Genomic DNA, 12,208 nt, shown 5'->3' with positions numbered 1-12,208 from the left:
TCATGCTTTTGTTTTCTAGTGAACTTTTTTAACAGGATCATAAATAATACTACACACACATTTCAGAAAGAAGCTCCATTTACATATTGACACTTACTTTTAAAAATTCTGAAATGTTCTTATTGTCAGCAAAGTTTAGTTCTAAACATTTTGAAAGCTTGAAAATATCTGTTTTTTTAGTTACAAGAGAAATCAAAATCAGCTTTCTGTGATGACTCTGTTGGCAACCTTAAGCTTAGAAAAAGCAAGCCCCTTTCCATTATCTGCCCCAATCCTGCAGCTCCAAAAATGCAGGCTGCTTTGGCCAAAGGAAAATGTTAGCTGTAGAAGGATCCTTATGTTTGCTAAGCTTCTGCTGGCCAGTAGAGGGCAACATACCTCAATATATATCTGATCCTGCTTCCCCTAAAGTCAGCACCTAAAACATACCTTAATACTAACAGGGGCAAGGTTGGGCCTCAAATTGTCCACTGCAAATGTTAATAAATAATCTGTTTTCTTTAAATATCACTACCTATGAATTTTATGGAGATTGTGCAACATGGAAAGTAGTAATTTTTGTGAGTTCGAGGGAGACAAAGAAATGAGAATTAATCGGACTTCATTTGGGGCAATTCTCATACAGGTTGCACTTTCTTCAGATTTTGTAGAAACGTGTTCCTTTTGTCTTACAGATAATTATTGCAGTTTTGGGACCAAATGAAATTTCCAAGCCAATGTATGCTAGTGTTTCATAACAAAAGTTAGCTCCAACCATATTGGTATTGCTATTTTATTTTCTTGTGTGTTTAAAAATAAATAGTTCAGATTGCCTTTGTGATATTGCTGGCAATGGTGTAAAGTGAGACTGAGAAGCATAAGTAATATTTTATGAGCAATGTACGTCCTGCCTTTGGGATTTGTAGACTTTTTTTTTTTAATTACAAAGTAGGGAACATTCATATCTCTTAATCTTTCCTCTTCCATCCCTTCCTTCCCTTTAAACTGGCACAGTAGTTGTCTCACCTCAAGTTGTGCTCTGTTATTACTTTGGTATTAAAGTGATGTTCCCAACAGTAGATCAGTAGAATGTGAATCTGAAGTTCTGCTTGGTGTCCGTGTTAGGGTATCAGTGAATGTAACAAATCCCTTTTGTTTGACCATTTGTCTTTAATCTCAGCGTCAGTCCCATCCGTTTGTACTGCTTGTTGTCAAACAGTCATAGAAGTGAACCCATAAAATACTTTTCTTGTTTCTACAGCAGGGAGACAAAATGGAAGGCGAGGCAATCGAAGCTATTGGGGAAGAGTCTGAAACATTCATTAAGGGGAAAGAGAGAAAGACCTATCAGAGACGCCGTGAAGGTGGCCAGGAGGAGGACGCGTGCCATATGCCACCAAACCAAGCTGATGGAGCTGAAGTGGTGCAGGAGGTCAGCGGTGGCGTGCAAATGGTGATGATGGAGCAGCTGGATCCAACGTTGCTTCAAATGAAGACGGAAGTAATGGAAGGCACAGTGCCTCAGGAAGCCGAGGCTACAGTAGATGATACACAGATTATAACACTTCAAGTTGTTAATATGGAAGAACAGCCTATCAATCTTGGTGAGCTTCAGCTTGTCCAAGTACCTGTTCCAGTGACTGTACCTGTAGCCACCACATCTGTGGAAGAGCTTCAGGGAGCCTATGAAAATGAGGTTTCTAAAGGAGGCCTGCAGGAGGGAGAGCCCATGATCTGTCACACGCTTCCTTTGCCAGAAGGGTTCCAGGTAGTGAAAGTAGGTGCAAATGGTGAAGTGGAGACACTAGAACAAGGTGAACTGCAGCCACAGGAAGATCCCAATTGGCAGAAAGACCCAGACTATCAGCCACCAGCCAAAAAAACAAAGAAAACCAAAAAGAGCAAGCTCCGCTACACAGAAGAAGGCAAAGATGTGGATGTGTCCGTGTACGACTTTGAAGAGGAGCAGCAGGAGGGTTTGCTGTCTGAGGTTAATGCGGAAAAGGTGGTGGGCAACATGAAGCCCCCTAAACCAACAAAAATCAAAAAGAAAGGTACATTCACTATTCTTAAGTAGCACTCTTTAAAACATTTGTGTCACTGTGGAGCTCATGAAAGGGCTGAAAAAGAAATGACAATAAATGGAGCGAGATTGTATCGGGAGTAAAAATGTTCTGTCGTTAATTACGGCCAGAAGTAAAAGCTCGCTGTTCTTCCATTTTCAGAGGAAACTTCCCTCTTCTGTATGTGTGCTACATAGCCATTTACTTTGCTTTGACTATGAAGCTACAACGTGTTGCTGCTGTAGAGCTAGACTTGAAAGGATTCTATTTTTACTGCGTATCACTGGCTCATGTAGATATTTGTTTGAGATGTTAGTGTTTTGCTCAGATTTAGTTGCACATAGGGATGTGAAAGATTAACCGGAAAGCATCACCCTTAACGGATGATGCTTAACGGTTCCAGTTAACTAGTGGGGGCTGGAGCAGCTGCCCACCCAACGTGGGCAGGGGGTTGCTCCAGCCCCTGTCTGTGGCAGGCCCAGCATGTCATAAGCAGGGGCTGCTCCAGGTGTCCGGAGCAGTCCCTATCTGCGGTGGGCCTAGGGAAGCTGCTCTAGCCCAGCTGGGCAAAGGGGAGGCTGCTCTAGCCCAGTTGTTCTGGAGCACCCCCCACATCAATTGGTTAACCAGTTAAATGTCCTGTTTAATGGCATAACCAGTTGAATGGGATTTTATGTTCCTAGCTGCGCACGGTTACTTTCCATGCAATAGTTTCCCAGAGCCAGGAGAGACGAGAGCAGTCTTGAACTTGCAGTGGCATAGCTGGCTGATTCATGTAACACTGGACTGCTTTGTGATCAGGTGTGAAGAAGACATTCCAGTGCGAGCTGTGCAGTTATACCTGCCCGCGTCGCTCTAACTTGGACCGCCACATGAAGAGTCACACTGATGAGAGACCACACAAGTGCCATCTCTGTGGCAGAGCTTTCCGGACAGTCACGCTGCTGAGGAACCACCTCAACACTCACACAGGTAGTGTACACAGAGGTAATGCTGTATGACCGGTAATGACAGTGGTATATTGCACTTCCCATATGGCCCTCCCCGCAAGAGAAGTGTGTACAGGGAATCAATACAAATTTTGTTTAAAGCGTATATAGGAGAGGAGGGAAAATAGAAATGAATGACATAATTTTATTAGAGGCTTCTTCAAGTACCTGTCCAATGGCGATAGTGGGAACGAGAACCAAAATTAAGCCACCACTCACAACAAAGGGAGTGGAAGGGGAAAATGATTCCATGTTCCCAATTTCTTGTATACATAGATACTTCATGAAATGATCGGGTTCTAAGAATACCCGTAGGAACAGAAGACAATGCAGTGTTTCATGTATCTATCTATATAGTGTTTCATTTAGCTAACTACATCCTTTTGATCATCCTCAAATTATAACTCTAGAAATCTGATGGCTAGTTTACAAAGTAGTGACTTTTCAGTTCTTGTGCACGGTATCTGTACCACAGGTCTCAGGTTTTTTAGTTAATAAATCCAGAGTTTCTAATTTATAAAGGTAAAGCGAGCATATTTTGTGTTTTGTTGGCTTATCACTCAGCTTTTGTATTTCCCCCTCCTTTCTGGCTATGCACATGTAGGTACACGCCCTCACAAGTGCCCAGACTGCGACATGGCCTTTGTGACCAGTGGAGAGTTGGTTCGGCATCGCCGTTACAAACATACCCACGAGAAACCATTCAAATGTTCAATGTGCGACTATGCTAGTGTAGAGGTATGTTTGGGTTAATCTTGACAACAGAACCAGCCATTCATGCCCTACATGCAAGGGTCTGTGTCAGCACTTTGCATTAAAACATTTTATTTACAGGCGCTTAAGTGTCTTTGAGTAGCAATGTTGTAAATAAAGTCTAGTGGTATGTGCACAAAAAGCCTAGAGATTTTTCATTACCCTTTAGGGATCCAATAGCAGAGTTTTATGAACAATAAATCCAACATTCAGAGTAACTCCAGTGTAGCAGGTAATAATTGTGGTATAATTAGTCACAGTTTACTGTGACGGGTTAGAACACAACAACATCTTGAGATAAATTTACTTTAAGGTTGGTAACACTGTCAGAGTTTAAAAATGTGCTCTCAGCCTTGTACCGTGCACTTGCTTGCTAAAAATGGCCATCTGCTGTCAAAATTAGTCTTTTTTGGGAGGACGCGGGGGGAAGGATCGTGTCTCTTCTCCAAGAGTAGTTCTTGTTCAAAATGATTGAAAAGCTGACTGGGAGATGGCTTACTGGAATGTACTTCTCCTCCTTTTCTAATCCGCACTGAAGCTGAAGGAGAGTTTTTTAAAATAAATGCAACTTTCAAAAGAAATCACCCATGCTGGGTAGCACGGAGAGGCGGCTTATGCAAGCTAAGATTCAGCATGGTTGATAGGAGTGGGACATGCAGCGATAAGTTGAGATGGTACAGGAAGTAATTAGGGTGGGTATCCCAGTCTCATTGTAGTTACCCCTTTTGACTTGAGTGGTTAGCCAAGTCCAGGGTGTTGGGGGTGCTCTGGTTAGGTGGAGGAAATCATGCCGAGCCTGTATTTTCGTGTTTGACAAGGAGTTCACAGAGTTCTGTTTCTTTGAACACAGGAAGAACCATGCCAAAGAGATTCTTTCCTCGCAGCCCCACCCCTCGTTACCCAGCGCCACAAGCCCCCTCTGTAGGCTCCCTTCAGGGTCACAGATTATCCAGGCTTTGCCTGTCATCTTCTGTGCTGTCTCCAAGTTGTTCACTTACCTGCTCATGTTTCTGGGCATCCATATGCTCTCTAGCTAGGCCTATTCCATTTCACATCTAGACTGACTCGTAACACACGCTTGAATCTTTTGGGTAATCCGAGAAGCCTTTCTTGGCTTGTTCTAAACGGGGCTGTCGTCCTCGTCTGTGCTAACGCCAGTCTGTTCTTGGCTTTCAGGTCAGCAAGTTGAAACGCCACATTCGCTCTCACACCGGAGAGCGCCCATTCCAGTGCAGCTTGTGCAGTTATGCCAGCAGGGATACTTACAAACTGAAGCGGCACATGAGGACCCACTCTGGTATTGACTCCATGCTTTGTTACTGTGCTGCCGGTGCTCTACATGGGGTGCTTAATATGCACTAGCCCTCACCACACCTGTCACCAGGATGTAGGCAAAATGAAAGACTTCATGTTTAAGCAAAAAAGGTGTAAATTCGGCAAGCCAGGAGGGGTTTGCTTAAGAGAGCCTATCTTCAGTGTTGTCACTGAAAACTAAAAATATGTTTATCAGCATGAGAGCCCTAGAATACAGGCATACCATAAAATAGAGGGGTAAATGTCTGCATGTGAGTGGTTGCCCCAGTGTCAATCTTTGCACAGATTCAGGGTCACGCTTGTTTAGTGTTTGTGAAAATCACATAGATAACTGACACCAAACACTAGTACAATACTGATCTTGCTGCTAAGGTGCGAAGAACAATGTTTTTCACAATGGGGTTTTTTGGGGGGAGATATTGGCTCTTGGGAAAGCAAAAACTGGATAGTGTGTGTCAGGTCTTTGCATGTAGCACTTGAGCTCTTCACAAAACTCTTACTGTCCCTAACTCCTCAGCAAGGCTGGGCTGATTGGCATGAATGACCTTGTGATATGGGTACAATAGGGACTGAGACTTCCCTAACCTCCTCTAGCCTTTTCTGTGCCACCAAAGCCACTTTTTGACTGTTCCTTCCCATTCAGGTATGTTTTTAATTACACTAGCCTGGTTAATAAAACTAACTTCATGCACTAATTACTCTTTCCTTCCCCTACTAAAGGAGAGAAGCCGTATGAATGTTACATCTGTCATGCTCGCTTCACCCAGAGTGGCACCATGAAAATGCACATTTTACAGAAGCACACGGAGAATGTGGCCAAATTTCACTGCCCACACTGTGACACAGTCATAGCAAGAAAGAGCGACTTAGGTAAGTACTCCTTATCCTTGTGATGAAAAATGTCTTTGGAAAACTCTGGTCTGCTCAAAGTTGAGGGAGAGCTTCACAAGATAGGGATTAATATGGATGAAATTGCATAGGCTGTAGGCTCTTATGAGTGGTGCAAAATATGGTGCTTACTGATCTGAGTGGTGCTGGACGGTAATTTGTTGATTTATAATAGCGACCCCTTACTGTGAAAAGTATTGACTGCTTCTCATGCTATTCCAGTGCGGCAGCACACTTACCAAGAGTACAAAGCAGGCTGCCCTTATGGTGCTCATAGACATGCACTCACTGAGCCAACATAAGACTGTTGCTTGCTGGCTTCACAAAATTTGCTCTTCCTGCCTATCTTAGGGTATGAGACTGGCTCAGTGTTTAAAATATGCTATCCTAAACTAAATGTAGAGCAATGACATGGACTTTCTTCAGGGCAGCAATCCCTCTGCTGTTTTTTCATAGGAAAAAACCCCCACACGTTAAATTATTTGTGCTAATCATTGAACACTGGGTGGGGTTCTGACCAGGATAACAAAGTCTTGTTGAATCACAGCGGTGCAGCTCCCTTACGTCTGTCGGGGTCTGTTTTATAAACTGCTATTGTCACAAGGTAGGGAGTTGATAGTAGTGCTGTGGTGAAGCCTGGCACAGCATGGTTGGGTACCTGGCACCCCCACTTTGACTTGTAGAATCTATTCTTCTCAGTTTTACAATTGTAAATGGGTTTTTTACTTTCTTCCAAGGTAAATGGAAACCCACAAAGCGAAGAAACCACTAACCCTAAACTCTAGCCTGATATTCTCCCTATTTCGCCTTGCTCATTTTGTCACACCCAAGAATCTGTCTGCCTTGTGTTTTAACTCCTATTCTTCATGGGGAAATAGAATCATAGAACACTAGAGCTAGAAGGGACCTCGAGAAGTCATTGAGTCCAGTCCCCTGCCCTCATGGCAGGACCCAGTACCTCTAGAGTTTAGACCATCCCTAGTTTTGTGGTTTAATAAATCAGATATTTGAATTAGCTTATTAATGAGCTATTAGCTCTCAGGTGCATTTCCAGCTAGTGTAGTTTATGTACATTTGGTTTGGGGATGGAAATAAACTTCCTTTTTGGGAAACAGGAAAACAGAGATTTGAGAGAGAAAATCCTAATTGTGTAGCAAGGTGCTGTTATTGAAATGTCAACGTGTGAATAGGGCCCAGGATTTTGGCTTCCAAACAGGTTAAATAAGGGAGCATCCAAGAGGATAGTTAAGAGAATATTTATCTTTACCAGATTGCTTTCCTTGTAGGGAAAAAATTCTAAGAGTTTGTTTCTTGTGCTCTTAGGTGTTCATTTGAGAAAGCAGCATTCCTACATTGAGCAGGGCAAGAAGTGTCGTTACTGTGATGCTGTATTCCACGAGCGATACGCTCTCATCCAGCATCAGAAATCTCACAAGAATGAGAAGCGCTTCAAGTGTGACCAGTGTGATTACGCCTGCAGACAGGTAAGCCTAGCAGTGATTCCAGAGAGCTTGGCTGTTCACACAGCCTTTGTGACCATCCACAGCAGCATTCTCAGCCAGCCATTCAAGAAGGAAACAACTAATCTTAGAGCTGATCAAACTAGATGCCGCCTCTTTTAGGGTGCCTCTACACAGCGCAGCTATTTCAGGCTACCGGAGGTACTACTACCCCTCGTCTTAACAAGCTGCCCATTATTTTGAAATGTTTTTCAAAATAACAGGGGCGCTGTTTTGGCATCCCTGTAACCCTTGTTCCGCAAGGGTTACGGGATGTCTCAGAATAGTGTGTTTTGTAATTGGGCGCTGTGTAGATGCGCCACATTTTAAAATAAGCTATTTCAAAACAGAATCTAAATAAGATACACAACTTGTGTTGCACCCTTAGTTTGTTAAGGACTGATACAGGAAAGTGTAGTGCCTTTACTCTGCCCTTCGCCTTCCAGCTAAGGTCTCTACAGAAGTTACCTTCTAAAGAAGACCTGGAATGGGATATGTCTGTCATTTCACTGGAGTATTGACTGGCATAGAGGAAAGAGACTGCAGTTAGGAAGCTGAATGTAGCATGGAGGGAGATGTCCCACTTCAGCTGAAGGACTGTCCTCTTCTCCTGTCAGATTCTGCTCTCAGTGAAATATTGGAGAGCTCTTCCCCTAGTGATGACAGCCGCTACCCTTTTGTGTTCGGATGTCTGAGTTCATGTTCATCACAGCTCTGTGTTCTGCTTACTCTTCTGACTGGGTCTCTCTCAATGACAGGAGCGGCATATGATCATGCACAAACGTACCCATACCGGAGAAAAGCCTTACGCCTGTAGCCATTGTGATAAAACCTTCCGTCAGAAACAGCTCCTCGATATGCACTTCAAACGTTACCATGACCCCAACTTTGTCCCTGCTGCCTTTGTCTGTTCGAAGTGTGGGAAAACGTTCACTCGCAGGGTAAGCGAGCAGACACACTTGGAATTGATCTCTGTAAGGGTGGGATGCTGTTCCGTAGAACAGGAAGCTATAAGCATGTGTTTGAGTAGGGAAGCTGGACCGAGCTCGCCCTTGGTTAGCGTATTCTTTGCAGCAGTAACCCTCTAGCCAAACTGAAGACAGCCCATGACAAAACTCATAATAAACCAATGTTCACACAACGTCTGGCTCCTCTGGATTCTGCTTAAGTGGGGATTTGTTTATTGGCTTATTTCTCTAGCTGAAGCACAGCCTGGCTTGTAACCACAGGCCTGCTACCTGCTTTTGATTTCAGTGTTTATTTTCCTTTCCCTGATTAGAACACCATGGCTAGACATGCAGACAACTGCTCTGGCCCAGATGGGGTAGAAGGAGAGAATGGAGGGGAGCCTAAGAAGGGAAAACGTGGGAGAAAAAGAAAGATGCGTTCAAAAAAAGAAGACTCCTCTGATAGTGGTAAGAGCCCTGCATAACGAAATGGTTAAATGTACCAGGCCTTTTTTGTGAGCTTGCAGTAAATCTTCCATTTCCTAATGGTACCTTCCTCTCTGAGCCTCTACATAGTTACTGCCTGTGCATTTCATTTCGCCTAGAATGCTGTGTTGTGTGAGCGTACGCCCAAATACAACAACTTGGTCTCCTGCCACCACTGCCAATGGGCTCTGGCCGACGTGTGTCTCAGCATGCGCCAGCCATTGTGAAATGGCTGTCTGTGCCCAGTACGGGGAGTGGATGGCACAAAGATGCAGCTCAGGGAGCTTTTGACGGGAAGTGCTGTTGCTGGGTGGGGCTGAATGAGGTAGCCAGGGAGGCTTCTAGTTACAGGATGTAGCGAGTGGGTTTTTCTGGCTTCTGGTGGAGTCTTAGATGAGGTGGGTGTTCTGTGGTGAATAAGGGCGAGCTGTGCACCGTTGGATGACCAGGAGAGTCTGTGCTAGTAGACAGTGGTTCTTAATTTCTCTTCACAGTAGATGCGGTGAGGGCTTGTGGCTATTGGAACTGGCGTGCAGTGACTGGAAGGAAGGTGGTTTCAGGTGGACAAAGGATGGGATTGCTAGTCAGAGTTGAGATTCCATAGAACCCGAGTTCAGCATTGTAAGTGTAGTTGTTTTAAAATAAGTAGCACCTTCCAATGTTCTGAATCAGTTGAAATATCTGTACTTCATTGTATTATTTATTTGTACTGCTGTAGCACCTGAAGGCGTCAGGGCCTCCCGATGCCTGGCACAGGACAGATGAGGAAAAGCAGAGCCCCAGAGAGGGGAAATAACATATCCAAGGATAATACCCCAAAGATCAGTGGTCAAGCCACAAATAGAATGCAGGTCTTACGAATGCTAGACCAGTACTCCAGCCATTCACTTCTTGCTTGAGAATTTATTTGCTTCCTTCATGGCATAGCAAAATCTTTGTGCTGGAAGAGTATTTTATGCATTCCCAATTCCTTGGTTCTGACCAATTGAGAGCTTACATACTATGCAAGCTGCCTCTGACCCCTAGATTGTTGGGAGCCAGCTGGCAAGCGAACAGGTTAGGCTGGGTGGCATGCACACTAGTGCAGAGAGGGTTGCTTCTGTTACGGAAATAGGGCATGTGTGGTCATCCCTGTCTTCTCCCAGGACCGTGACTAGTTGAAAAAGGCTCTTCTCTTTCTGCCTTCTACGTTACCCAGGACCTGTGGCTTCCAACTGTTAAATAAATTGGCACCTTTGTGTATGTGCTGGGCTCCAGGGTTATACAATGTGTGCACACACCCACTCCACCATGCAAAGTCCCAGATGACCCTGGCTTTGTGTAACTGTTTGATAAATTGGCCATGGAGTCACAGAAGTCCATTGAACTCCTATAGGGAAAGGAGAAATGTTCTGAAGGAGAAGCCCAGCTACAAGCCAGGGAGAAGGCAGTTCAGGGTTGTTTTTCCTGGCTGTTCAGGTGAACTGAAGAGTAGGGTTGCAAGAGGTTGATGGTAGTGGACTCTACCACCTCTTTCTGTCTCTCTTGGTGGGGAGCATTCTGTGCGCTCACTGCACACTGGCATCCAAGAGCCAGGACTTGGGGCTTACTGAGCAAAGCCCCATAGTAACACCAGTCCTTTCAAGACAAGTTATGCCTTAGGGGCAAAGAGAAGAGACTACAGCAAAAGAAGTCTTGTGATAGAAACTGTCAGCTGTGTACAGAATTGTGTTTTGCCCATAGTGCACACACTCCAGGTTTGGACGGAGCTGGGTGGGGTAGGCTGGCCAAAAATCTCTGCTTGAAGAGTGATGGCTGTACCAAGACTACTTATGTGCCAAAGACCTTAGAGGCTTCACAAGGGGCTGGAAAGACTTCCTGGCCAATGGACTTCCCGAGGAGTCTGAGCGCTGAGGTAATATGCTAATGTGAAATGCCTCTGTGTAAGCTGGGCTAGGCGTTAGGTCACCCAGAATGAAATTGATGCTGCATAAAGACTGTTACTTAAACCTGCACTGGTAACACACCATCATTGCCAGGAAAGCTTTGATGGAATCAAGTGGATACATTTATTTAATTGTTCTAGTGTCTCTCTCCCTCCTGGATTACAGTGGGGACTCTGATAACCCTGGGGTAAAGCACCACAGCATATTTGGACAGTGGGAATGTGGTGGGAATGAACAGCCCAGCAAAACACAATTGTGCAATGTGAGTACTCCTGGGGCTGCAGACTGCCACGGTGTGACCAGGAAAATAGCAGCTCCACTCATCCCAGTGTGGCTGGGATTGTGGTGTACATACACAGAGTGTATTGCGCTCCAGAAGCACACCAGTGTAGAAGTAGTCCAGACTGTGGCTGTTAAAATGCATATAATTAAGTAATGGTGTAACCACTGACATTTCCAGTGGTTACAAATGAGGCGGCACTTGGCTCCCTGGGAGCTGGTGTGCGCAGGAAGCTGGCTTTTAAGCTGGCTCCTAGCACGTACCAGTTCCCACTTGCCCACCTGCACTGCTGCCTCTGATAGAGTCAGCAGCGCAGGGCCGCTCTCCAGCTGGTGAGTGCAGGGAGCCAGCTCCTCATGTATACTGAGAGGCTGTGTATAGCCATGAACGTGAACTGATGAGCCCAGTGTACGCAGTTACACTTGCATATCCCTAGTACAGACACAGCCAGGCACAGTGGATTGAGGGTTATATTTTCCCTTCCCATTCAAAAACGTCATGGAAAGGAGCACACTGACCCTAGGTATCTGTGCATTGGCCCTGCCCCACCCCTCTGCGGAGCCAGACAAGTCACTGCGAGCTTTGTGGAGGAATTCTGTCCTCCCCACTAGCCGTCGTTGCACAGCCAGGCTAGTGTTTGTGCTGGACCAGGCTGATACGGGACCCTTCTGACTAGGGAGGGGGGCTCTTTAAGCCCATAGTTGGCTTAGGATGGCTTCTCCACTTGCTGTATCCCTGTTTCCACACATGCTAAAGGCTGGGTATATTCTTCTGCAGGCTGAAGGCTCTTATGTAGAGGTTGGTGGCAGCCGCTTTGCCCTCCACACAACCTCTCACCACGTTTTTTCCTGAAGCTTATTTCCTTCAACTCTGCCCAGTAGGATGGAACGACCGGGGGAGTTTCAGGGGCTAAAAGGGGGTGACCACATTTTGTAAGGCAAGCTTCTGAACAGAGGCCCTGCAGGGGGAGGTAGGGTTGGTTAGGGTGCTCCCGTGGGACAGAACTCAGATGTTCCATTAGCTTTTCCAAGAAAAGTAAAATCATTTCCTGGTAGTGAGATTTGCCAGGCTGGAGGAGCATCCCA

At 45.3% G+C, this 12,208-nt stretch overlaps 1 protein-coding gene across 4 annotated transcripts in view; it reads left to right on the top strand.

Annotated features, from left to right (window-relative positions):
• Positions 1 to 12,208, top strand: part of CTCF (CCCTC-binding factor) — a 52,664-nt gene that overhangs the window by 36,611 nt on the left and 3,845 nt on the right. For all 4 annotated transcript variants that reach the window (XM_075940681.2, XM_089781383.1, XM_075940682.2 and 1 more), the window contains exons 2-9: positions 1,241 to 2,033; positions 2,844 to 3,014; positions 3,636 to 3,769; positions 4,961 to 5,081; positions 5,819 to 5,968; positions 7,310 to 7,470; positions 8,244 to 8,426; positions 8,765 to 8,900. In XM_075940681.2, the coding sequence (XP_075796796.1) occupies positions 1,253 to 2,033; positions 2,844 to 3,014; positions 3,636 to 3,769; positions 4,961 to 5,081; positions 5,819 to 5,968; positions 7,310 to 7,470; positions 8,244 to 8,426; positions 8,765 to 8,900 (1,837 nt within the window). In that variant the 5' untranslated portion in view covers positions 1,241 to 1,252. The remainder of the gene's footprint in view (positions 1 to 1,240; positions 2,034 to 2,843; positions 3,015 to 3,635; positions 3,770 to 4,960; positions 5,082 to 5,818; positions 5,969 to 7,309; positions 7,471 to 8,243; positions 8,427 to 8,764; positions 8,901 to 12,208) is intronic.

This window comes from Pelodiscus sinensis, chromosome 12 (assembly GCF_052426305.1).
Source record: "Pelodiscus sinensis isolate ZL-2025 chromosome 12, ASM5242630v1, whole genome shotgun sequence".
Classification (NCBI taxonomy): Eukaryota; Metazoa; Chordata; order Testudines; family Trionychidae; genus Pelodiscus; species Pelodiscus sinensis.
The sequence above is the reverse complement of the archived record's forward strand: the minus strand, read 5'-3'. Positions and strand labels throughout refer to the sequence as shown.